Source organism: Antedon bifida, chromosome 4 (genome assembly GCF_963402885.1).
Source record: "Antedon bifida chromosome 4, ecAntBifi1.1, whole genome shotgun sequence".
Taxonomy (NCBI): domain Eukaryota; kingdom Metazoa; phylum Echinodermata; class Crinoidea; order Comatulida; family Antedonidae; genus Antedon; species Antedon bifida.
In genome coordinates, this window is record NC_136229.1 from 16,719,745 (window position 1) to 16,747,690 (window position 27,946).

General features: G+C 34.5%; 2 protein-coding genes across 2 annotated transcripts in view; one reads left to right on the forward strand and one right to left on the reverse strand.

Annotated features, from left to right (window-relative positions):
* The window catches only part of LOC144840595 (evolutionarily conserved signaling intermediate in Toll pathway, mitochondrial-like), a 336,759-nt gene that overhangs the window by 15,442 nt on the left and 293,371 nt on the right, over positions 1-27,946 (forward strand). The gene's annotated exons all lie outside the window — the stretch shown is intronic.
* On the reverse strand, positions 1,325-8,258 carry LOC144840591 (U4/U6 small nuclear ribonucleoprotein Prp31-like). The gene is made up of 10 exons (XM_078696460.1): positions 8,140-8,258; positions 7,288-7,635; positions 6,511-6,608; positions 6,215-6,373; positions 5,666-5,783; positions 5,205-5,362; positions 3,102-3,319; positions 2,716-2,917; positions 2,379-2,477; positions 1,325-2,057 (listed from the first exon to the last, which is right to left on the reverse strand). The coding sequence occupies exons 2-10, from the start codon at positions 7,604-7,606 to the stop codon at positions 1,947-1,949; spliced, it is 1,482 nt and encodes a 493-aa protein (XP_078552586.1). The 5' UTR covers positions 7,607-7,635; positions 8,140-8,258; the 3' UTR covers positions 1,325-1,946.

Below are 27,946 nucleotides of genomic sequence, written 5' to 3' on the forward strand. Positions count from 1 at the left end.
TTGGTCCGATTTAAAATAGAAATTTACTTTTCTTGGTATAGTTAAAGAAAGATAGGCGCTATATAAAACTGGTTAAATTAATTGCAGTTTAGTAGAACAATTAAGATCCGACGTTCCAGTTGTATTTCTCTATTTGTTTGTGTAGTATAATATTCAAAGTAAATGATGCAATTATATCTTGGTTATTTATTTTAATGATCAAACAAATCAATAGAAACAAACCCCTTTCTTTTTTTTTTATCTTATGTCCTTATGTGGGTTTATCCCACTTTTATTTCCATACATTATGTTCCTATCTCTTTACCTAAATTTTTTTCTAAACACATTTTCATTTCAATACAATAGACATATTATTATATTAACAATGTTTGTTTTTATCATCTGTTTACATACATTTTTTAAAGAGTTTTGTTCATTTGTTTACATATTATCACATTTTCCATTGATTTATCCTTTATCCTTTTGTTTTATATTGACAATGTTGATTCGTCTATTTGTAATATAAATTTTTATAGATAGTTTATTATATATCATTGTTGTTACTTTGGGAGTACGGAACCTGAACTCTTGTTATAGTGATTAGGTTCACTTTTAGGTTCCTGCCTACTCCCTTAGTTTCAGTGTTTTTGTATGTTTGTAATTGTTTTTTGGCAATAAATAATAATAGTAATAATTTTTTTTTAAATCTTTTCTCTACATAGTTTCTACTAGTACTGCATTCGTCTTTTTATACATATTATCTATAACACATTTCACCCCTTTATTTTATTTCTGATTAAAAAAACCTAAAGTTGAATAGATTAGTTGTTTATCATTTTATTTCTAGAAAGTTTACTTCTGTAGCTTGATTTAATTAGAGTCGTTTAAATTAATGATGAGTGTCTTTAATAGCGACAAAAAATGACAATGACAACTTAGTGCTCCCACAATGATTTTTTCATATAGTAGGCCTACTTTCGCGCGAATCGTACATTCTGATTGGTTCAGCAATTTTAATGTCACAGAAAGTAGATGCATTATTATTAGTCGTGAATATATATTCGCCCAAGTGCAAAACAGGTTTATGTATATAAATTGCACTTTTGGCACAAAGTTTTCACAACAGTGCATTATAATATGAAGGCTGACAACATTTAAAAAAAAATAATTTACATACATACACATGGGATCAACCTCTGAAACTGAAGTTGAAAAACCTATTTAGCATACTGACTATATAAGTTTTTGGCTTGACTGATTTCTATAACATACTTAAACTACTAAAGATTTTAATAATTGTCCACAAAGAATACTTTGACAGGTAAATAAATTGTACTACAACAAATTAATTGTCTTCTTTATCTTTATTATGGTACATTTCATACTGCTTTAATTAGACTAACAAAACTTTTTAAAAATTATGTACAACTTATAAAAAATATTGATGTAAAATTTTTGTAGGACTTCATTAAGACTAGTAAAAAAACATTAAAATAATATATCATAATACGCATTTCATGTTATCTACCAATTATAAGGTACTTTTTTAACTGGCAAAAAAAACCAATTTGTCTTCTTTAACTTCAAATAAGTATATATGCCAGTAAAAGAATAAAAGCAAGTCTGTGATACAGATTTCTACTGGATTTCACATTATGCGATAATATTCTGTTCCTAGGAGAATTTCTATTTTTGTGTTTAGTATTTTGCTATTCATTGGTATCATCATTATTATAATAATAATAATTGATACAGAAGTTTATTCTACTGCTCTCTCAAACTCTCGGACAAGTCACATGAGCAGTCCTTCTATATTGTTGGTAAATAATATCAGTAGGTACCACAGCCAGTAGAGAACTGGTTTGTTGGTCACATTAGAAATATTCCTCCTCCAGATATCCGTAGCATATTTGTATTGTGTTAACACATGGTTAATGTATTTTTGTCTTCTTGCTTTGTGTTACGTTTCATCTAGCTTCATTCTTTACTTTCTGGAAACCTGTTGTTGCCGAGAAGTACTTAGCATTTGCTTCGGCCACTTTCTTTTCCGCTGCATTCGGATTAAAAATCTCAAGACCCTTAAAATAAATAATAAAATAATACAATTTTTTCCAATGGGAATTTTTAAAGTATCTTTATATATTTAAAGTAAATCCCTATTAAAGGGACACCTTTGAGATCCAACAATGTTTCCCCATAATAGGGATGTCATCTGAATAGGTAATAGCATATATTTCACCTCATTCGTTTCACAGTTTCACAACTCCTGAAGGAGGAGTTGTATGTGAATGTATTTTTAACTGAAATTGATACACTTGTTGTTTAGATGAAATTGGCACCTACTTCTTAGTAAGCTTCACATCCTTTATAAAAGTATATAATACAGTAATTTTACTTACTTGTAAAGGTGTAAAAGCAACACTGGAAGCTGTACCAGATGTTTCTCGACCTTTGACTGTTGACCTTCCACCATGCATCTGTTGTTTTTGTAACTGGCGCTAAAAGAAGAGATTTAAAATCTTAAATAAAAAATCTTAGGGTATATTGATGCTAATTATAATATGACATTCCTTGCGATACGAAAGCATAACTCCATGTATCTGAACATACCCTTAGAATTGGTCTAAGCTTTTGCAAAATCCAATTAAGAACACTAAACGCATATATTGAATATGTATCAATGTTTTATTGATGTGTGGAGAAACCAATAAAACAAATATTGAGGGTATTATTTACCTGTAAACTCTTTGATATCTTTACTTGTGTTTTGTTGTCCACTTGAGGCCCTCTTATTCTACCTGTTCCTGTTTTTTTAACCTGTCCCAGTGAGAATCCAAGATCCTCCTGGTAGGCATCATCTTCAATCTCACCGAAGGTCATGCGATTTGCGGCCTTACGGAACTCTGTCATTCCAAGCCTTTCTTTCATTTTACGGTACCTAAAAAAGCGCAAATTAATACTCAATAAAAGCCAGTTTTTACGATACCTAAAAAAGCGCAAATTAATACACAATAAAAGCCAGTTTTATGACATTATCAATTTTGGCTATCATGGGAATATGACTTTAGCAGGAATGGAATAAACTGACCGTTAATATATACGGTATCAAAAAATATCCTGACCTTCGACCTCCTCTCTTTTTTCTTCCTCCATCTATTGGTGCTGGTAATGCTTTGGTTTTTTTAACTGGTGGTGGTTCGGTTAACTTCTCAAATTTTCCGTCTATTTCTTCTTTAAATTTTGTCCCGATGTCTCCAGTGGGACTCTCGTGAAAGCTGTCCACTCGTGCCGCTAAGGTAACTTTCCCTGCAATTAATCTGGCTGCCTTTTTTCTTAAATCCTAAAAACAAAAACAATTTAAAGAGAATATATTAGATTAATACAAAAATTACCATTAAAATTAATTTTTGTAATTTTTTTTAACCATGTCTCATGAGGGTACCCATCCAGCAAAGCTGATCATTGGGGCTCTCAACAATACAATACATACAGTACAGAAATACATATCATTAAAATAAAATTTAATTATAAAAAACTACTATACTGATTAACAGTTGTAATAAAATGACTTATAAGTTTGTAGTGCTTGGATTTAGGCCACACACTGCAGGTCTGTTATCTTTAATGCGCCAGTCACCAGCATTGAGTTGCACAAAATTCTCAAAATATCAACAAAAGGTTGAGCATGCAATAAAGTACACCGCAATCATGACGATGGGCGATAATAGGAAAGGAAAAAGCAAATTATTTATCATCCTCTTGAAGCATAACAACTGGAAACTGAGGAAATTTGGATTAAACCCATGGTAGTCAGCAGTGCAGCTTCTACCCAGAGACATCATATGATACGAAATAAACCAAACAAATGGCAAGATACGCAAGATACACTTACAGTACAGAAAGAAATTACTTTCGTAGCCTACGCGTAGGTAGATCGTAGGTCATTGTTCTCACCTATGATGTATTGTTCGTAGCCTACAATGTATTGTTTGTAGCCTACGATGTATTGTTCTCTCCTACGATGTATTGTTCGTAGCCTACGATGTATTATGATGATTATCTAGGCTACTCCTCGATCGTAGGGTCAGTAAACACCATTGTCATCGCCTTTAGAAGCATGGACAATGCAAACAAACAATGTATTGTTTGCTAATTAGAATCCTATCTAAAGATAGTAGACGTCAATTTTTGTAGCCGCCCTACGCATCGGTTATCCTAATTTGGACGGAAATCCGCCGACGAAACAACATCGGGCCGGTGGACTTCAGCTCACGTAGCCTGTTTCGGCGGCCTACATTATAAATTATTTAATCCTACCTTGTTGGGTTAGCGAATTATAAAAACAACGACACCTAAGCTAGGACACCAACAAAATATATGCATAAATATATATTCCATATTAAGATTTAACATACATAGGCCTTTTAAAATGATTACGACATGTATAAAGAAAAAGGCCCGACCAGAATTTGGAGGGAAAAAAACATGTGAGCTGCTGAGCAGTTTAGAGAGAGTAGTATGTCATGTCATGTGACACAAAATCCAGGTACACGATCTTAATTACTGTTTTATCGTCGTCAGACGACAGCCACCCTCTCGTACTGAGTAAAAAAAACATGCGAGAGATTGCGGTAAAGCAGAGAGTATCGCGTTTCATGCCATGTGAATAAAAAAACTAGGTCTGTATTAATCACGGTCTTCTGTCGGTAGTCTTTTTGAGCGACCAATTGAACGTTCTGATACTATATTTAGAATGAATTGTTTACTTCTTTTTTTTTCAGCATTGTTTCTGGATGGACCGGACGTTTGCTATATTATGTTTATTAGTTATAATAGGTTCACCTGTGTTGGATGTGTCTCTACGTTTACATCGTGGGAAATTTATATTCGCCGTTGAGTAGGTAAACACACACGAAGGGAACGATATATAATATTTTTTAGTAATTTACAATTTGGTCCTCCGCCAGTTAAATTTAACACATTCATTTCACACCTTACTTCACTAAGAACATCGTAGGGTTGTTTATTTAGGTTACGAACTCTCTACGAAGTTCAGAACGTAGCTCATTGAAAGTTGTTTATTGAGGTTACGAAGCCAAACATTGGAACCTACGAAGCCAACAACGTAGCCTACGTTCTATCTACAAAGCTACTTCGTAGGTAAAGTTGCAGTATTTTCTTTTTGTACTGTAGGTGTGCAATAGTATACAACAATTTAAACTTACTGGTTGCATAGCTTGACATAATTCACTGTAGTATATGAAACCCGTGTGTGGCAGTAATGTTGTGGATGAGAAGCCTGATAGTGTTTTCTTTTGTGCTCCTAGTAATAGTATGTTGCATGACGGCATCTTAGATAGGTTTGTTAATCCACCAGCGGCTCCTGTAAATAAATTGTATACAATTAAAAATATTGTTCATACAATACAATCTCATTTGGGACACCAAATTAATAAGGAGACACTTTCGTCTTAAATGAACAAGGGGACACCCCAACAATGGGACACTGCTGGGTGCTCAAGTCTTAATAGGAGTTCTACTGTATTTCGAAAGAATGAAAGCATATCTGAAAATTAGTACCCAGAGGTTCAGCCTAAATTAGGTGGTAACCAGAGAGGTAACATTAATTCACTTTATTCATAAGCCTGTATAGTAAACATCAATTTCTAGTGTTAAGTCAACATACCCATAATTTTAGCTGCCGTAGACGCACCAACGATTATTGATAAATTAGGAGCTATAAAAGACATCTGAGATTCTACATAAGTTAAAATTTGCGATTTTGATTCATTTAAATCAAAGGCCTGAAAAGAATTAAAGTATAAGTTTATAATAATGAACAAATAATAGTGTTCTATTTTGTATTGTCTATGCAACTATGCAATGGCAGGCTAAGCAACAATATGTCTGTCTTGATCTCCCAGAATAAAGTTCAACTGTTAATGTATGAATGTTGAATTGAGTTTCAGTAACTGTATGTAATAATATTGTCCTTTTGGAGACCTCTATTAAGGGGACATAATCCCATGGGGAGGTATGTTTTAACAATACGGCCTAACTTTATTCAGGGGACACCCCTAGCATTCAGGGGACATCCCCAGTATTCAATCAGGGGACACCCTTAGTATTCATAGGACACCCTTAGTATTCATAGTATTAAGAAACACTATGTTTGGTCCCAAAGGTGTCCCTCTAATAGAGTTTTACTGTAGTAGTACATTTTCTCATCCCTTACCATTTGACAGGCCTCCATGACTGTACCAAGGTCCTCTTGTGATAACTCAGAACCTTGTGTTGTTGAAGCAGATACACTAACTACCATAATGACAGCACTTGTTAAAATTTCTTGTAGTTCCTCATTGTTCTTTGCTTTCTCCAAATTGTTTCCCAGAACCTGATCATAAAAAAAAATTATTAAATAAATTATTAAACAATGTTATGGCATGAGAGATCGATATGACACAATGGTCAAGGAAAATGGATGTAAGAGGCATTTTAGTTTAATAACACCTTTAGTAGTATGTCACTCACCATAACTGTTTTCATGTACTCCAGAGGTGTTGGTACAAGGGATTCTAACTCTGGAAACCTCTCCTGATAATGGTCTCGGACAAACTTATGAATAATACCTGATGGTGAAATACAAGAAAACATATCAGTGTCACATCACTGATACAAAACAACAAGTTACAACTTGATGTAATTCTACTATTCTAAAATCCATTTGGACAGTTATTACTTATTAAGCGTGGTTCACACTAGGACACAACTGAAGATGCAACAGTGCTGCAAACATCATTACGGGAAATCAAACCAGTTTGATTTCACGCAACAACGCAAGGCAAAAGAACACATATACAGCGAATAGTCAAGTACGCGGGCAACTAATGTTTGATGTGCAACTAAAATTTGGCGGGGGCAAACACAATTATTGGAAGGCTATTTTCTTCTGTTTCATAGGTTATGTTACATCGCTAGTGGAAACCATGCTTTATTAAGTTCCCCAGTAAGCAATTAAGTAAAATGACATGGTACTTTCCGAAAGGAAACTTCTTGAATGCCATAAACTTTCCCAAAATTGTGTCATGAATATTAATATCCGGCTAATATAATATGAAATACAGGAAAACTGTTTTTCAGTTGAAATTGTCTGAATGTTACAATGATTATTGAAAGTCACCTAAAGTATACTACCAATGTCAATTACAATTGGAAAAAGACATTTGGAGTGTGCAACGTCCAGGTTTGGGAGAGTTAAGGGCATTCATGATGGAATGAGAATTGGATTTTCTCTACACCAAAACTTACTTATTTCATTGTCAATTTCAACACTGATATTATTAGCCTCTACAATTAGCTGATACACAGGGTCTGATTCAACTGGACCTAGTGCTACCCTTTTTTGTGAACTTTCCTGATAACATTTTATTCTTGCCATAATACTGCGTAGCTGTTCACCATCTCGTAATTTTGCAATGCTTTTAACAGAATCAAACTTGACATCAATATCCATGGCCACATCCTCAATGGTATCGAGTTCATTGTCCTGTTCGTCGTTAAATTCTGCAATGTCGCCCTGCTCGGCCATCTCCTCCAAATCCGCCAGCAACTCATCAGCCAACGACATCTTTGAGGTTTGACCTTTCTTTACTCAATCTATAAAAAAACACAATGGGAGCATTTTTTTTATTCATTGATACGGATAGATCTACTATTTTAGTTTTCGGACATGTAAAATTAGTTATTGCAATTTGTGCACACATTTGCAAATTGCGCTTCGCAATTTGTTGGAACAAAACATAATTTTCGTGACCAGTTGAGCGTAAAAACACAAAAATATCATAGCGTTTTCAGGACACCATGTTAATTAAAAAATCTTTAAAAATTAGCTAGGCCCTACAGGCTACAGATGAACAGATAGCCCTACTATTAGCCTAGCCAGACCCGCCCGCCGGCGAGTGGCTTCTTCTGCTGGCTATACTACTGCTACTAGGCTACTAGCTAGGCCTAGTTACTAGGCTAGTAGGCTAGTAGTAGGCCTAGGCCCCCTACTAGCTAGGCCTAGTCTAGCTTAGCTAGGCTTAGGTCCTTGGCCTACTGCCGGTTTACTATATAACAAGATCCATAACAAAATAACGGAGATCCCAAAATAACAATTACCAGAAAGTTAAATGTAATATGAAGTTGGGTTTTCTTGCTTAAAAAACTGAACGAGCCGCACTAAAAACGTTGTTGTTACGATGTAGTCGTTTTTTTATTTATTTAAGTGTGTGTCGTCCTCGTACATGATTTGTTTCTAGGGTGCATGAATGTCTTTTCATTAATTTTTAACAACTGAGTTCTCTCTCCAAGATAAATTACAAATCATTATCTGCCTTATCGATCATCTAATATTAATTTCAAATTATCATCGGATAAAAACCAAAATTGCATAGCTAAATGGTAATAAATATACTAAAATATGTACGAGGACGACACCCAACTGATACCTCTCAAGCTACCAAAAACGACTACAAATGAGATACCTGATGATACCGCCCTCTTTTGATAAAGAGTCCTCACAAAAAAATTATTATGGTTTTTGGCATTATTTGGAGGCCCTATGGCATTATTTAGCCGTTTTTAGCAAAATATGGCATTATTAGTTATCCGCTTGGTATACCAAGCGGATAACTCCTTGTTATTGTATGGGATCAATAGTTTTTGGTTATCCGCAACTTAGTTGCGGATAACCCATGTGATTGTAAATATCTTTTTTTTCATCTTCATCTTCTTTAGTTATCCGCATTCAGCGGATAACTCCTTGTAACTGTCCTGTTTCATCATCTTTTTTTTTTTTTTTTTTTTTCTGTATTCTTCTTTCTTTCTGTCATTTTTGTGCAGAGCGTATCTCTAAAACGTGTTAACATAACATTTCATAACTTTGTCAACATATGAGCGTTCACGTGAAGTTGTGCACCTGCTATTGTAAATGACGTCAGAGTTGCGTAACATGACTTACGCGCGTTTTTACGAATTTCGCGTATTTAACGTAGATCAAAAACCATATAACAATTTAAATTGAAACTTAACAAAAGTTTAAGTTATATCTTGCGCTAACTGACTGTGAAAAAAAAATAGCATGTTTCACACGAAGTTACGCGCGCCCGCGGGTTTAAAATTTTATAATGCGAAAAATTAATTTCTAATCAACTTTCTACGCGTTTCATGTCATTTTGAGCATGTAAAAAATTCCCACGTGCGCGCATTTTTTTACGCGCATGGTGCGCACGTAGCGTTGAAAACAATTTTTTTCTCGTGATTTATGTTTTTCCATCCTTTTCTAGTAATTTTACCAACTTTTGAACAATTTCGACTTAAAATTACGTCATACGGGCACTTCGAATTGGATAATTTACGTGCATTTTTTATGAAAAAGTTCAAAAAATCGTCAAAATTTGTCAAAATTATGCCCTTTTTTAAACATTCGTAGTTCCTAAACTAAACGGTGAAAGTTATTTTTATTGCACATTCTGGAAGTTGATGAGTTGTAGATTTTGGATCATGCATTAATATGGCTAACCGGACATTGTGACGTCACCGTATTGCCACGCGAATATAAAATATAGGATTTTTGTATCTTTCATCATAGCGCATGACATTTAATAGAGCGCATCTCCAATTATCTGTTTTCCATTTTTACCCCGATTTTTATATTATCTAGGTCAATCAACTATCTTCCGCATGAGTTAAAAATATTTTAATTTTTATGACGTCATCATGTCTAAAAATGTAAATAACGTGGGTCACTTATTTTCATCTTTACAGGAAATTTCAATCTGTTATAGCTCGTCAGAATAAAACGTGATAATCATGATCAAAACGTTTTCTGGAAGCTATTGGATTGTAGATACGAATTCATGTAAACATTTTGCCAATCGGATGTTGTGACGTCATCATATGGCCAGTTGAATAAAAAAAGTTGTATTTTCATATTTTGCGTAATAGTTCATCACATTTAAAAGGGCGCGCATCTATATTTTACGTATTCAAATTTCTTCTACACGGTAATATGTTGTTGCTGAGATAATATCCTTCCGAAATTATTATTTTAGTGTTTCATTTTGATACCGTCGCCATGTTAAAAAATGGAATAAATGGCGGGTCCCGTAATTTCACCTATTCTACACTGTATGTAATATGTATACAGATTATACTGTTTATACTGTATATACTATATGACACAAAATTGACAGAATTCAGCACTAACAACATATCATATTCTTCAGATCAGGTCATAATGCCATAATCTTTTTCTGTGTGCAAAATTCTAACGTATGACGTGCACATGGCGTTTGTCGTGCGGATAACTAACTCGTCAAAGTGACGAGTTTCATGTCTAGTTAGTTATCCGCATTTAGCGGATAACTCCTTGTAACTGTCCTGTTTCATCATCTTTTTTTTTTTTTTTTTAGTTATCCGCACTTGGCGGATAACTCCTTGTTATTGTATGGGATCAATATTTTTGGTTATCCGCCTCAAGCGGATAACCTTTGTTATTGTAGTGTTACTTTTTTTTTTTTATTATTCTTCTTTCTTTCTCAGATTTTGTGCACGCGTTTTCTCTTCAACGTGTTAACATAACATGTTGTAACTTGGTCAACATTTAGACATTTAACTGAAGATGTTCTGCCAAGCTTTTGGACGCTGTCAGATCCGCGTAGCGTAAGTCACGCGCGATTTTCTGAAAATCTTAAATCGGTCATAACTTCGAAACCGATAAATATGTTTTAACGAAATTTTCTGCCACGTTTTCTTCACATCAATGGCTAACTTTTGGAATGTTTAACAAATTTTTGGAGATTAGAAAGTTTTCGCGTAAATTGCGTTTGAAATATTTTACTCTTCTTATTTTGTGCACGCTGTTTCTCTTCAACGTGTAAACATAATATGTTGTAACTTGTTCAGCATTTAGACATTTTACTGAAGTTGTCCAGCCAAGCTTTTTGACGATGTCAGAGCCGCGTAGCGTAAGTTACGCGTGATTTTCTGAAAATCTTAAATTGGTTATAACTTCGAAACAAATGAATATTTTTTAACTTCATTTTCAGTCACGTTTGCTTCACATCAATAGTTAACTTTTTTAACGCTACCGCAATTTGTAACATTAGAAAGTGCGCGCGTAAATGGCGTTTGAAATTTTAAAATGCTTCAAATCAATTTCTGATTAAATTAGAGCACGATTCAGGTCATTTTAAGCGTTTAAAAAATTGCCACTGGTGCGCACATTTTTACGCGCGCACGGCGCAGGGAACACATATGAACATTTCTTTTACACGATTTGTGTTTTTAAATCTTCGGTTAACAATTTTACGTTATTTTATTCACTTTTCAACTTGAAATGGCGTTCTACGAGCACGTTAAACATGACAGGTTGCGCACGAAAACGTCAACAAATTGTGAAAATGTTGCAAAATATGTCTACTTTTAAAAATGAAACAGTTCATCAGAATGCAAGGTTACCCCCATTTTTTATTTTATTTTCTTGCAGTGTATTAATCATAGGTCTAATTTATTATAGTCTTGAATGTTAAAAAGTGTTTGATAGCTACATTGTTTGCATATTAAATGTAATTTTTGAAATAATTATCAACAAACAAACATAAACATATTCAAAGAGTAAAACAATAAACATAACGTTTATCTTTTTTCTTTACATGTTAATACATAAAACTTGAAAGTATGCACTTTCATAATATGTCAGTGTTTAAAATTTGTGAAGATTTCATCATAGTAAAAATTATGATTTAAGTTCGATATGTAATAATCAACTTGCATCGAGGGGGTTCACGACATACCGAATGAACGAGGACTCTTTCTTCGGATTTTCTTCAGCAGGTGCTCATATGGCTCGATGTGTAGTGCAACCGACTTTGGTATTAGAGGTACCGGGATCGAATCCCATCACGGGAAAGCAATTAATTAAAAGTATTTATTAGGTTATTACACTGAAAGGGAAGTTTTAATTTTGAATAGGCTACTTTTTTGGAAAAGTCATAACTGAGAAGTACTTTAATACGCAAGATACGTTTTGTTGCGGGCGGATAACCAAACTCGTCCTCAAGTGACGAGTTTAGATCTAGTTTTCTGTATTATTCTTCTTTCTTTCTCGCTATTTTTGTGCAGCGCGTTTCTCTAAAATGTGTAAACATAACATTTCATAACTTTGACAACATGTGGACATTTACCTGAAGTTGGTCACCTCCTATTTTTGAAAGACGTCAGAGTTGCGCAACGTGACTTACGCGCAATTTTATGAATTTCAATGATTGATCATAGATTAAAAACCAAAAGTCATTTAGTATTGACACTTTGACAAAATTTAAGTCATATCAGGGGCAAACTTTCTACGGATTAAAAATGGCATGTTTCACAAGAAGTTACGCGCGCACTTGTATTTAAAATTTAAAAATGCGCAAAATTAATTTCTAATCAACTTTTTACGCGATTTATGACATTTTGCGCATGTCAAAAATTCCCGCGGGCGCGCAATTTTTTACGCGCGCGGTGCGCACGTAGCGTTAATACCATATTTTTTTCTCTTGAATTATATTTTTCAAGCCTTTCCTAGTAATTTTGAAAACAATTTAGACCTTTTCCAGTTTAAATAACGCCATACGAACACGTTGAATTAGACAATTCGTGCACATTTTTTATGAAAAAGCTTAAAAAATCGTCAAAATAATGTCTTTTTTTAAACAGTCATAGTTTCTAAAGTAAACCGTGAACTGTTTATTTTTATTACAAAATCTAGAAGTTGATGAGTTGTAGATATCGGATCATGCATCGATAAGGCTAAAAAAACATTGTGACGTCATCGTATGGCCACATGAATGTAAAATATAAGATTTTTGTCTCTTTCGTTATTGCTCATCACATTCAAAGGAGCGCATCACGCTTATCTGTATTCCTTTTTCTCCTACATTTATATATTGTCTAGGTCAATCAACTTTCTTTAGCATGAGATAAAAATATTTTAATTTTTATGACGTCATCATGCCTAAAAATTTTAATTACGTGGGTAATTAATTTCATCTTTACAGTAAATTTTAATCTGTTATAGCTCGTAAGAATAAAATGTGATAATCACGATTAAAATGTTTCAGGAAGCTATGGGATTGTAGATACGAAATAATGTAAACTTTTCGCCAATCAGATGTTGTGACGTCATCATATGGCCAGTTAAATAAACAAAGTCATATTTTCATATTTTGCGTCGTAGTTCATTACATTTAAAAGAGCGCGCATCAATATTTCACATATTCAAATTTCTTCTAAACGTTAATATGTTGTTGCTGAGATAATTTCCTTCCGAAATTACTAGCTTCGAGTTTCATTTTGAAACCGTCAACATGTTAAAAATTAAAATAATATACGGTCCCGTAGTTTCACCTATTTTACACTGTTTGTGATATGTATCAGATTATACTGTGTATACTATATGACACAAAATATACAGCATTCAGCACTAACAACACATCATATTCTTCAGTTCAGGTCATAATGCCATAATCTTTTTCGGTGTGCAATATTCCAACATTTGACGTGCACATGGCGTTTGTCGTGCGGATAACTAACTCGTCAAAGTGACGAGTTTCATGTCTAGTTTTTAGTTATCCGCTTGGTATACCAAGCGGATAACTCCTTGTAATTGTATGAGATCAATATTTTTTTTCTGTATTATTCTTCTTTCCTTCCTTCCTTTTTGTGAGTCGTGTTCCTCTAAAATGTGTAAACATAACATTTCATAACTTTGACAACATATGGGCATTTACGTGAAGTTGTGCACCTCCTATTTTTGAATGACGTCATAGTTGCGCAACGTGACTTATGCGCAATTTTATGAATTTCAATGATTGATCATAGATTAAAAACCAAAAGTCATTTAGTATTGACACTTTGACAAAATTTAAGTCATATCAGGGGCAAACTTTCTACGGATTAAAAATGGCATGTTTGACAAGAAGTTACGCGCGCACGCGCATTTAAAATTTCAAAATGCGCAAAATTAATTTCTAATCAACTTTTTACGCGTTTCTTGTCATTTTGAGCATGTCAAAAATTCCCACGGGCGCGCAATTTTTTATGCGCGCGGTGCGCACATAGCGTTAAAAACATATTTTTTTCTCTTGAATTATATTTTTCAAGCCTTTCCCAGTGATTTTGAAAACAATTTAGACCTTTTCCAGTTTAAATAACGCCATACGAACACGTTGAATTAGACAATTCGTGCGCGTTTTTTATGAAAAAGCTTAAAAAATCGTCAAAATTATGTCTTTTTTTAAACAGTCATAGTTTCTAAAGTAAACCGTTAACCGTTTATTTTTATTACAAAATCTAGAAGTTGATGAGTTGTAGATATCGGATCATGCATCAATAAGGCTAAAAAAACATTGTGACGTCATCGTATGGCCACACGAATGTAAAATATAGGATTTTTGTCTCTTTCGTTATTGCTCATCACATTCAATGGAGCGCATCGCGCTTATCTGTATTCCTTTTTCTCCTACATTTATATATTGTGTAGGTCAATCAACTTTCTTTAGCATGAGATAAAAATATTTTAATTTTTATGACGTCATCATGCCTAAAAATTTTAATTACGTGGGTCATTAATTTCATCTTTACAGTAAATTTTAATCTGTAATAGCTCGTAAGAATAAAATGTGATAATCACGATTAAAACGTTTTCTGGAAGCTATTGGATTGTAGATACGAATTCATGTAAACATTTTGCCAATCGGATGTTGTGACGTCATCATATGGCCAGTTGAATAAAAAAAGTCGTATTTTGATATTTTGCGTAATAGTTCATCACATTTAAAAGGGTGCGCATCTATATTTTACGTATTCAAATTTCTTCTACACGTTAATATGTTGTTCCTGAGATAATTTCCTTCTGAAATTGCTATCTAAGTGTTTCATTTTGATACCGTCGCCATGTTAAAAATTGGAATAAATGGCGGGTCCCGTAATTTCACCTATTCTACACTGTATGTAATATGTATACAGCTTATACTGTTTGCATGTATATACTATATGACACAAAATTCAGCACTAACAGCATGTCATATTCTTCAGTTCTTGTCATAATGCCATAATCTTTATCTGTGTGCAATATTCCAACGTATGACGTGCACGTGGCGTTTGTCGTGGTGCGGATAACTAACTCGTCAAAGTGATGAGTTTCATGTCTAGTTTTTTCTGTATTCTTCTTTCTTTCTGTCATTTTTGTGCAGAGCGTATCTCTAAAACGTGTTAACATAACATTTCATAACTTTGTCAACATGTGAGCGTTCACGTGAAGTTGTGCACCTGCTATTGTGAATGACGTCAGAGTTGCGCAACATGACTTACGCGCGTTTTTACGAATTTCGCGTATATAACGTAGATCAAAAACCATATAACAATTTAAATTGAAACTTAACAAAAGTTTAAGTTATATCTTGGGCTAACTGACTGTAAAAAAAAAATGGCATGTTTCACACGAAGTTACGCGTGCACGCGCGTTTAAAATTTTATAATGCGAAAAATTAATTTCTAATCAACTTTCTGCGCGTTTCATGTCATTTTGAGCATGTAAAAAATTCCCACATGCGCGCATTTTTTTACGCGCGCGGTGCGCACGTAGCGATGAAAACAATTTTTTTCACGTGATTTATGTCTTTCCAGCCTTTTCTAGTAATTTTACCAATTTTTGAACAATTTCGACTTAAAATTACGTCATACGGGCACGTTGAATTGGATAACTTACGTGTGTTTTTGATGAAAAAGTTACAAAAATCGTCAAAATTTGTCAAAATTATGCCTTTTTTAAAACAGTCGTAGTTCCTAAACTAAACGGTTAAAGTTATTTATATTGCATATTCTGGAAGGTGATGAGTTTTAGATATCGGATCATGCATTAATATGGCTAACCGGACATTGTGACGTCATCGTATGGCCACCCAAATATAAAATATAGGATTTTGTATCTTTCGTCACAGCGCATCACATTTAATAGAGCGCATCTCCACTTGCCCGTTTTCCATTTTCACCCCGATTTTTATTTTTTCTAGGTCAATGAACTATCTATCGCATGGGTTAAAAATAATTTAATTTTTATGACGTCATCATGTCTAAAAATGTAAATAACATGGGTCACTTATTTTCATCTTTATAGTAAATTTCAATCTGTTATAGCTCATCAGAATAAAAAGTGATAATCATTATTAAAATGTTTTCTGGAAACTATTGGATTGTAGATACGAATTCATGTGAACATTTTGCCAATCAGATGTTGTGACGTCATCATATGGCCAGTTGAATATAAAAAGTCGTATTTTCATATTTTACGTCATAGTTCATTACATTTAAAAGAGCGCGCATTAATATTTCACCTATTCAAATTTCTTCTACACGCTAATATGTTGTTCCTGAGATAATTTCCTTCCAAAATTGCTACCTTCACGTTTCATTTTAAAACCATCAACATGTTAAAAATTGCAATAAATAGCGGGTCCCGTAATTTCCCCTATTCTACACTGTATGTGATTACACTGATTACTGATTACACTGTGTATACTATATATGAATCAAAATAATAGAATTCAGCAATAACAACATATCATAGTCTTCAGTTCAGGTCATAATGCCATAATCTTTTTCCGTGTGCAATATTCCAACGTATGGCGTGCATGTGGCGTTTGTCGTGCGGATAACTAACTCGTCAAAGTGACGAGTTTCATGTCTAGTTAGTTATCCGCTTAGTAGCGGATAACTCCTTGTTATTGTAGTGGATCAATATTTTTTTTTTTCTGTATTATTCTTATTTCTTTCCCGTTTTTTTGTGGCTCACGTATCTCTAAAATGTGTAAACATAACATTTCATAACTTTTACAACATGTGGGCATTTACGTGAAGTTGTGCACCTCCTATTTTGAATGACGTCAGAGTTGCGCAACGTGACTTACGCGCAATTTTATGATTTTTAATGATTGATCATAGCTTAAAAACCAAGCATAATTTTTTTTTTACCCTTTATGAAAATTTAAGTCATATCAAGGGCAAACTTTTAGTTAACTAAAAATGGCGTGTTTTACAAGAAGTTACGCGCGCACGCGCATTTAAAATTTTAAAATGCGCAAAATTAATTTTTAATCAACTTTTTACGCCATTCATGACATTTTGCGCATGTCAAAATTTCCTGCGTGCGCGAACAATTTTACGCGTGCAGTGCGCACGCAGCATGAAAATCAGGTTTTTTTCTATTAAATTGTGATTTTCCAGCCTTTCCTAGTCATTTTTAAAAAGATTGACATCATTTCAAATTAAAATGACGTCATACGTACACGTTGATTTAGACCATTTGCATGCGTTTTAGTTGCAAAAGTTACAAAATATTGTCAAAATTATGCCTATTTTGAATCTATTATAGCTCCTGAGGATCAACCGTTACCCCCGAGTTTTTTAACTTAATATGTAAGCAGATATGTTGTAGATATGAATTCATGCAGAATTTTTTCCTTACGGATGTTGTGACGTCATCGTATGGCCACACAAATGTAAAAAATAGGATTTTTGTCTCTTTCGTTATTGCTCATCACATTCAATGGAGCGCATCACGCTTATCCGTCTTCAATTTTCTCCGAGATTTTAATATTATCTAGGTCAATCAAATATCTTGCGCATGAGTTAAAAATATTTTAATTTTTATAACGTCATCATGCCTAAAAATTTAAATTACGTGGGTCATTAATTTCATTTTTACAGTAAATTTTACTCTGTTATAGCTCGTAAGAATAAAATGTGATAATCATGATTAAAACGTTTTCTGGAAGCTATTGGATTGTAGATACGAATTCATGTGAACATTTTGCCAATCAGATGTAGTGACGTCATCATATGGCCAGTTGAATAAAAAAAGTCGTATTTTCATATTTTGCGTCACAGTTCATCACATTTAAAAGAGCGCGCATCTATATTTTACGTATCCAAATTTCTTCTACACGCTAATATGTTGTTGCTGAGATAATATCCTTCCGAAATTATTATTTTAGTGTTTCATTTTGATACCGTCGCCATGTTAAAAAATGGAATAAATGGCGGGTCCCGTAATTTCACCTATTCTACACTGTATGTAATATGTATACAGATTATACTGTTTATACTGTATATACTATATGACACAAAATTGACAGAATTCAGCACTAACAACATATCATATTCTTCAGATCAGGTCATATGCCATAATTTTTTTCTGTGTGCAAAATTCTAACGTATGACGTGCGCGTGGCGTTTGTCGTGCGGATAACTAACTCGTCAAAGTGACGAGTTTCATGTCTAGTTGTTATTCTTCTTTCTTTCCCGGATTTTTGTGCGTCGCATATCCCCTATTGCTTGTGAATATATCTTTTGTATAACTTTGTCATTATATGGACATTTACCTGAAGTTGTGCACCTCCATATTTTTAATGACGTTAGAGTCGCGCAGCGTAAGTTACGCGCGATTTTATGGATTTTAATGATTGATCATAGATTATAAACCAAAAGTCATTTTGTATTGACACTTACTGAAAATTTAAGTCATATCAAGCGCAAACTTTCTATGGATTAAAAATGGCATGTTTCACAAGAAGTTACGCGCGCACGCGCATTTAAAATTTCAAAATGCGCAAAATTAATTTCTAATCAAATTTATACGCTGATCATGACATTTTCAGCATGTCAAAAATTCCCACGCGCGCGAAAAAATTTACGCGTAAGGTGCGCACGGAGAATGAAAATCATGTGTTTTTCTCTTGAATTATGATTTTACAGCCTTTCCTAGTCATTTTAAAAAAGATTGACATAATTTCAAATTAAAATGATGTCATACGAACACGTTGATTTTAGACCATTTGCGCGCGTTTTAGTTGCAAAAGTGACAAAATTTTGTCAAAATTATGCCTATTTTAAATCTATTATAGCTCCTCAGGATCAACCGTTACCCCCAATTTTTTTAAATTAATATAGAAGCAGATATGTTGTAGATATGAATTCATGCAGAATATTTACTCCTCGGATGTTATGACGTCATCGTATGGCCACACGAATGTAAAATATTGGATTTTTGACTGTTTCGTTATTGCTCATTACATTAAATAGAGCGCATCTCGCTTATACGTATTCCATTTCCTCATATATTTTAATACTGTCTAGGTCAATCAACTATCTTTCGCATGAGTTAAAAATATTTTAATTTTTATGACGTCATCATGTCTAAAACTGTAAATAACGTGGGTCACCTATTTTCATCTTTACAGTAAATTTCAATCTGTTATAACTCGTCAGAATAAAAAGTGATAATCATGATTAAAACGTTTTCTGGAAGCTATTGGATTGTAGATACAAATTCATGTGAATATTTTGCCAATCAGATGTTGTGACGTCATCATATGGCCAGTTGAATTCAAAAAGTCATATTTTCATCTCTTGCGTAAAAGTTCATTGCATTTAAACGAGAGCGCATCTCACTTTTACGTGCTCAAAATTCTTCAAATTTGTATTAATGTAATTATTTAGATAATTATCTTCAAAAATTGTTATCTTTATATGTCAATTTGAGGCCGTCATCTTGTTAATAATTGGATTTAAAAGATGGGTCTCGTAATTTCGTCTATGCTGCACTGTATATAACATACAATGTATTCTGTAAATACTGTAATATGCTGTATGCTACAAAATAGGTACAATTCAGCACTGTAAACATATTTAATTCATGTCATAGGATGGCATAATAATTGTCGGCGTTCATATATTTTAAACGTATGTGCATGTTGCGTTTGCGCGGATAACCCGAACTCGTCAAAGTGACGAGTTCAAATCTAGTTGGTTATCCGCAACCGTAAGGTTTTGCGGATAACCCTTGTTATTGTAAATATCTTTTTTTTTTTTCATCTTCTTTGTTCTTCTTTCTTTCCCGGAATTTTGTTGCACGCATATCTGTCATCCTTGTCAACATAAGATTGTATAACTTTGTCATAAGATTGACCTGTAGCTGTAGATGTGCAGGAAACTTTGTTATATGACGTTAGAGTCGCGTAGCGCAAGTTACGCGCGATTTTATGAATTTCAATGATTGGTCATAGATTATAAACCAAAAGTCATTTTGTATTGACACTTGGTGAAAATTTAAGTCATGTCAAGGGCAAACTTTCTATGGATTAAAAATGGCATGTTTCACAAGAAGTTACGCGCGCACGCGCATTTAAAATTTCAAAATGCGCAAAAATAATTTCTAATCAACTTTCTACGCTGATCATGACATTTTGAGCATGTCAAAAATTCCCACGCGCGCGAAAAAATTTACGCGTAAGGTGCGCACGGAGCATGAAAATCATTTGTTTTTTTCTTGAATTATGATTTTACAGCCTTTCTTAGTCATTTTAAAAAAGATTTACATCATTTCAAATTAAAATGACGTCATACGAACACGTTGATTTAGACCATTTGCGCGCGTTTTAGTTGCAAAAGTGACAACATATTGTCAAAATTAAGCCTATTTTTAATCTATTATAGCTCCTCAGGATCATCCACGACCCCCAATTTTTTTAATTTAATATGTAAGCAGATATGTTGTAGATATGAATTCATGCAGAACCTTTACCACTCGGATGTTATGACGTCATCGTATGGCCACACGAATGTAAAATATAGGATTTTTTACTCTTTCGTTATTGATCATCACATTCAACAAAGCGCGTCTCGCTTATACGTATTCCATTTCCCCCGAAATTTTAATATTGTCTATGTCAATCAACTATCTTTCGCATGAATTAAAAATATTTTAATTTTTATAACGTCATCATGTCTAAAAACGTAAATAACGTGGGTCACTTATTTTCATCTTTACAGTAAATTTCAATCTGTTATAGCTCGTCAGAATAAAAAGTGATAATCATGATTTAAATGTTTTCTGGAAGCTATTGGATTGTAGATACGAATTGATGTGAATATTTTGCCAATCAGATGTTGTGACGTCATCATATGGCCAGTTGAATTCAAAAAGTCATATTTTCATCTCTTGCATAAAAGTTCACTGCGTTTAAACGAGAGCGCATCTCACTTTTACGTGCCTAAAATTCTTCAAATTTGTTTTAATGTAATTATTTAGATAATTTTCTTCTAAAATTGTTATCTTTATTTGTCAATTTGATGATGTCATCGTGTTAATAATTGGATTTAAAAGATGAGTCTCGTAATTTTGTCTATGCTACACTGTATATAACATATACAGTTTATTCTGTAAAATACTGTAATATGGTGTATGCTAGTGCTACATAATAGGTACAATTAAGCACTGTAAACATATTTATTTTATGTCATAGAATGGCATAATAATTTTCGAGGTTCATATAGTTAAGTATGTGCATGTTGCGTTTGCGCGGATAACCCGAACTCGTCAAAGTGACGAGTTCAAATCTAGTTTTCTGTATTATTCTTTGATCCTTCCTTCCTTTTTGTGAGTCACGTTTCTCTAAAATGTGTAAACATAACATTTCATAACTTTGACAACATATGGGCATTTACGTGAAGTTGTGCACCTCCTATTTTTGAATGACGTCATAGTTGCGCAACATGACTTACGCGCAATTTTATGAATTTCAATGATTGATTATAGATTAAAAACCAAAAGTCATTTAGTATTGACACTTTGACAAAATTTAAGTCATATCAGGGGCAAACTTTCTACGGATTAAAAATGGCATGTTTCACAAGAAGTTACGCGCGCACGCGCATTTAAAATTTCAAAATGCGCAAAATTAATTTCTAATCAACTTTTTATGCGTTTCTTGTCATTTTGAGCATGTCAAAAATTCCCACGGGCGCGCAATTTTTTACGCACGCGGTGCGCACGTAGCGTTAAAAACATATTTTTTTCTCTTGAATTATATTTTTCAAGTCTTTTCTAGTAATTTTGAAAACAATTTAGACCTTTTCCAGTTTAAATAACGCCATACGAACACGTTGAATTAGACAATTCGTGCGCGTTTTTTATGAAAAAGCTTAAAAAATCGTCAAAATTATGTCTTTTTTTAAACAGTCATAGTTTCTAAAGTAAACCGTGAACCGTTTATTTTTATTACAAAATCTAGAAGTTGATGAGTTGTAGATATCGGATCATGCATCGATAAGGCTAAAAAAACATTGTGACGTCATCGTATGGCCACACGAATGTAAAATATAGGATTTTTGTCTCTTTCGTTATTGCTCATCACATTCAATGGAGCGCATCATGCTTATCTGTATTCCTTTTTCTCCTAAATTTATATATTGTGTAGGTCAATCAACTTTCTTTAGCATGAGATAAAAATATTTTAATTTTTATGACGTCATCATGCCTAAAAATTTTAATTACGTGGGTCATTAATTTCATCTTTACAGTAAATTTTAATCTGTAATAGCTCGTAAGAATAAAATGTGATAATCACGATTAAAACGTTTTCTGGAAGCTATTGGATTGTAGATACGAATTCATGTAAACATTTTGCCAATCGGATGTTGTGACGTCATCATATGGCCAGTTGAATAAAAAAAGTCGTATTTTCATATTTTGCGTAATAGTTCATCACATTTAAAAGGGTGCGCATCTATATTTTACGTATTCAAATTTCTTCTACACGTTAATATGTTGTTCCTGAGATAATTTCCTCCAGAAATTGCTATTTAAGTGTTTCATTTTGATACCGTCGCCATGTTAAAAATTGGAATAAATGGCGGGTCCCGTAATTTCACCTATTCTACACTGTATGTAATATGTATACAGATTATACTCTTTGCATGTATATACTATATGACACAAATTGACAGAATTCAGCACTAACAGCATATCATATTCTTCAGTTCTTGTCATAATGCCATAATCTTTATCTGTGTGCAATATTCCAACGTATGACGTGCACGTGGCGTTTGTCGTTGTGCGGATAACTAACTCGTCAAAGTGACGAGTTTCATGTCTAGTTTCAATTGTTTTTTAACAATATAAAAAAAAATTATATACCACAGAACAAGAATTGCAATATATCATATCGTACAAACACATCATGTCAGGTTTTTAGTCGCGTGGACGCGACTCAATAGTTCACTATGTCGGTCGGTCGGTCTGTCGGTCTGTCTGTCGGTCCGGTATCACTATGCGTTTTATCGCTTTTCTGTACTTTTTGAACTGTTTTGATGTACAGACAAGTTTTAAAGTACATTACTTTTTGAAAGTTCATTTTTTTCTGAGAGCACGCGACTTATGGCTGTTGGCCTTGTTTCAGTTCGAGAGACTCAATCGACTCTTTGGAAGGTTGCTCACGTTTATGTTTACGTTTTATTGTAAATAATTCTCTAAGTAAAGGGCTCTATCCAAATTAATTCTTCGTCAGGCTGTATAATTGCACCTTTGATTAAGAAATCAACATTAAACCCAGATGTTTTAACGAATTATTGTCCAGTCTCGAACCTTCCTTCCTTATAGGTAAGTTTTAGAGTATTCAGCCGTTGCCCTGCCTTAAGACACCTTAAAGATAATAACCTTAATGAAACATATCAGTCGGCATATAAATCATCTCATAGTACGAAAACTGCTCTATTTACGCGTTAAAAGTGACAGTACATAATGGACCTTTGATATAGGGAGATCCATTTTATTAGTTTTGCTAGATTTATCCTCTGTATTTTGACACGATAGATCACAACATCCTTGTCAGTCGTTTGCAGAGGGAATTTGGCATTACTGGCTCTCTGCTTTAGATTGGGTAACTAGCTACCATCATACACACCTACCACCATACTTGCTGAATACTCTAGAAACCATGTTTTGCAGTACGGTGTTCCTCGGGGTCCATTGTTGGATTTTCACTGTATAGGCCTCCATATGCTCAACCCATCGCTGATATTATTGAGAGTTTTGATGTAGCTTATCACATATACGCTGACGATACACAATTGCATGTCTACAGTGTCCAGGGTTTACTGGAAAAGGTCGGCAAAGACAGCCGCTAGTTGGTGACTATACGACTTTATGACTCTGTTGCTAATTTCGTCCGGTCCAGTAGCTATATTTACTTTAACGCCAGCAAACAACTTTTGAACTTGATACTGAGTAAATAAGATTCTACTGTCATCACTTTTAGATAAGTCCCGATGTTCTGTTTTGAAGTTAGTGGTGCCAATGACATTCGTTCAGGATAGGATACGAATAGAATCAGCGAGAAATTTACCAATGTTCGCCACTATACCCATTTTGGTTGTACCTGCGCACATTGATAATAAACTCAGTATTACACTTTAATAGTACATCACCACCTTCAGACGATACTCATCAAAAACAATTTCAGACGACAGTACTCCCAAGACAGTACTCCATTGATTATTTAATCCATGGTACACGTATCCTCAGACGATACTCCCGAGATAACTACACCCTCAGACGATACTCCCGAGATAACTAAGTATCCTCAGACGATACTCCCGAGATAACTAAGTATCCTCAGATGATACTCCCGAGATAACTAAACGTATCCTCAGACGATACTCCCGTGACAACTACACGTATCCTCAAACGATACTCCCAAAATAACTACACCCTCAGACGATACTCCCAAGACACACGTATCCTCAGACGATACTCTCGAGATAACTAAGTATCCTCAGCAGACGATACTCCCGAGATAACTAAGTATCCTCAGATGATACTCCCGAGATAACTAAACGTATCCTCAGACGATACTCCCGTGACAACTACACGTATCCTCAAACGACACTCCCAAAATAACTACACCCTCAGACGATACTCCCAAAACATACACGTATCCTCAGACGATACTCCCAAGACATACACGTATCCTCAAACGATACTCCCAAAATAACTACACCTCAGACGATACTCTCAAGACAACAACACGTATCCTCAGACGATACTCCTAAGACATACACGTATTCTCATACGATACTCTCAAGACAACACGTATCTTCAGACGATACTCTCAAGACATGCGTATCCTCAGACAGTACTTCCGAGACAACTACACGTATCCTCAGACGATACTCCCCAAATAACTACACCCTCAGACGATACTCTCAAGACACACGTATCCTCATACGATACTCTCAAGACATACACGTATCCTAAGACGATACTCCCGAAACAACTACACATACCTTCATACGATACTCCCGAGACAACTACACGTATCCTCAGACGATACTCCCAAGACATACACGTATCCTCAGACGATACTCCCGAGACAACTACACGTACCTTCAGACGATACTTCCGAGATAACTACACGTATCCTCAGACGATACTCCCCAAATAACTACACCCTCAGACGATACTCTCGAACACGTATCCTCAGACGATACTCCCAAGAGTTACACGTATCCTCAGACGATACTCCCAAGACAACCACACGTGCCCTCAGATGAAACTCCCAAGAAAACTACACGTATTCTCAGACGATAGTCCCAAAATAACTACACCCTCAGACGATACTCCCAAGATATACACGTATCCTCAGACGATACTCCCAAGACAACTACACGTGCCCTCAGATGATACTCCCAAGACAACTACACGTATCCTCAGACGATACTCCCAAGACAACTACACGTATCCTCAGACGATACTCCCAAGAAAACTACACGTATCCTCAGACGATACTCCCAAGGCATATACACGTATCCTCTGATACTTTTAAGACGTGTACACGAATCCTCAGACGCCTTACATCCCACGGGCGTTACTCTTGTCTACATTAACAATTGGGCATATAAATATTTAAAAAATAGAAACAAAAACGCTAGCCATCTACTTACGTTTATTATTTAACAGAAAGGAGCAGAGAGAGTAGAGTTTTTTTTGTTTGAATCGGAAGACTTAGCCTAGGCATGGATTAAGGAATAGAAGGATATGCATCAGTTTGAGATCAAAGCTTCCATGACTCTAACCGTTACAAAATAAACACAGTTGAATTAACCGTCGTTAACAACGACACGGTGCCTAATATATTGTTTACTGCACACGCTCAACAACCTTCAACAAAAATGTATGCGACAAATTTATTTTACCATTACGTTCGGCTCTTTTACCATTCGGCGCATTTCTATTCGGCCCATTTACCATTACGTTCGGCTCTTTCAGCATTCGGCGCATTTCTATTTGGCCCATTTACCATTACCTTCGGCTCTTTCAGCATTCGGCTCTATTTTATTCGTCCCATTTACCATTACGTTCGGCTCTTTTTAATTCGGCCTTTTTTTATTCGGCTCTTTCTGCATTACGTTCGGCTCTTTTTGATTTGGCCCTTTTTTATACGGTGCAATTAAATTCTAACCTTTTACATGGGGTCAAATGGAAGAAAATCAACGGCTGGAAATGAGTCTATGAACAATTTACAAAACATATAGATGCAGCAGGTAGAGTGTTTGGTTGGTTGAATTAAATGAATTTGAAGGCTATTTCAATATGACTATGACCAAGCACTCAATGATCTTTCTTTAGATACTTTATCTGATAGAAGGCGTAATCTATGCTATAAGTTTGCTCTGAATTGTTCAAAAAGTATTCAGTTTGGAAAATGGTTTCCAGTGAAGAATGTAAGTAACATGAAACTAAGACGTGTAAAGTATCAACAACCCAAATGCAGAGTTGAAAGATATAGAAAAAGTGCAATACCATACCTTATCTCGCTTCTAAATGAATAATCATTATATATCACCCAGTACAGCTATGCAATTCTTATTGGTCCTCTTTGGTGTTTTTTTTTTCTATTTTAATATTTTAATGCTAAACTTGTTGAATGTTCCTGTATTGTATTTCTTGTGTAAATTGCCTCCTTTTTTATATATAATTATCATTGGTTTTATACTTTTATACAAATTTTAATATTGAGAAAATGTAAATATCTTTGTAATTCAGCTAAGGCTGCGATGATGATAGTGAAATAAATGAAATGAAATGAAATGAAAAAAACTAATCATTTTATTGACATGATTAATGTGTTAGAGAACTTGCAATTGTCCCACCTTATTGACCATTTTGAGAGAGAAAAGGTTTGATTTATGGCCTAGGCTAGCTAGGCCTAGCCTAGTGTCAGCCTAACATTTAATAATAATAATAATTTACCCTTTCTCTCTCATTTGTTAAAAGATGAATTAATTTTAGGTTATTCAACACATCTTTAATCGGTTGGCTACCCATGGTTGGCGCCATGATGATGAAATGTTTGTAAACTTTTCATAGATTCATTTACAGTCGTTGATTTTCTTCCATTTGACCCCATGTCAAAGGTTAGATTTTAATTGCGCCATATAAAGAAATGCCGATTTAAAAAGTGCCCAACGTAATGCAGAAAGAGCCGAATAAAAAAGGGCCGAATCAAAAATAGCCGAACGTAATGGTAAATGGGCCGAATAAAAAAGAGCCGAATGCTGAAAGAGCCGAACGTAATAGTAAATGGGCCAAATAGAAATGCGCCGAATGCTGAAAGAGCCGAACGTAATGGTAAATGGGCCAAATAGAAATGCGCCGAATGCTAAAAGAGCCGAACGTAATGGTAAAAGAGCCGAATAGAATTAAAGTTTGCTGCCGGAGGCAGCGATGGCGTTCCATAGATACTAGGCCCAGGCCTTCTAGGCTTACTAGTAAACCCCATGATTTACCGACATTGATATAGGCATAGGTGGTGACGTATCGCAACTATACATAGCCAGCCAATCCCGGATCAGGGATCGCAGTTTTCATTCGATTAGGCCCGGTGATTGGATGTGATGTGGATGACATAACCACTAGCCAATCGCCAGGCACTACAATGTAAATATAATCACATCGATAATTAAGGAGATTTATGAAGAAACCACTGCTTAGCCATATATTATTTTGGTTGCACTCGCGAACAGTGATAATAAATACGATTTAGTT

Coding starts and splice junctions, on each gene's coding strand:
- LOC144840591 (XM_078696460.1), bottom strand. CDS start 7,606: ATGTCGTTGGCTGATGAGTTGCTGGCGGATTTGGAGGAGATGGCCGAG. Junction 5,784..6,214: donor TCATGGAGGCCTGTCAAATG/GTAAGGGATGAG, acceptor AATTCTTTTCAG/GCCTTTGATTTAAATGAATC. Junction 2,058..2,378: donor TTGCTTTTACACCTTTACAA/GTAAGTAAAATT, acceptor ATTTATTTTAAG/GGTCTTGAGATTTTTAATCC.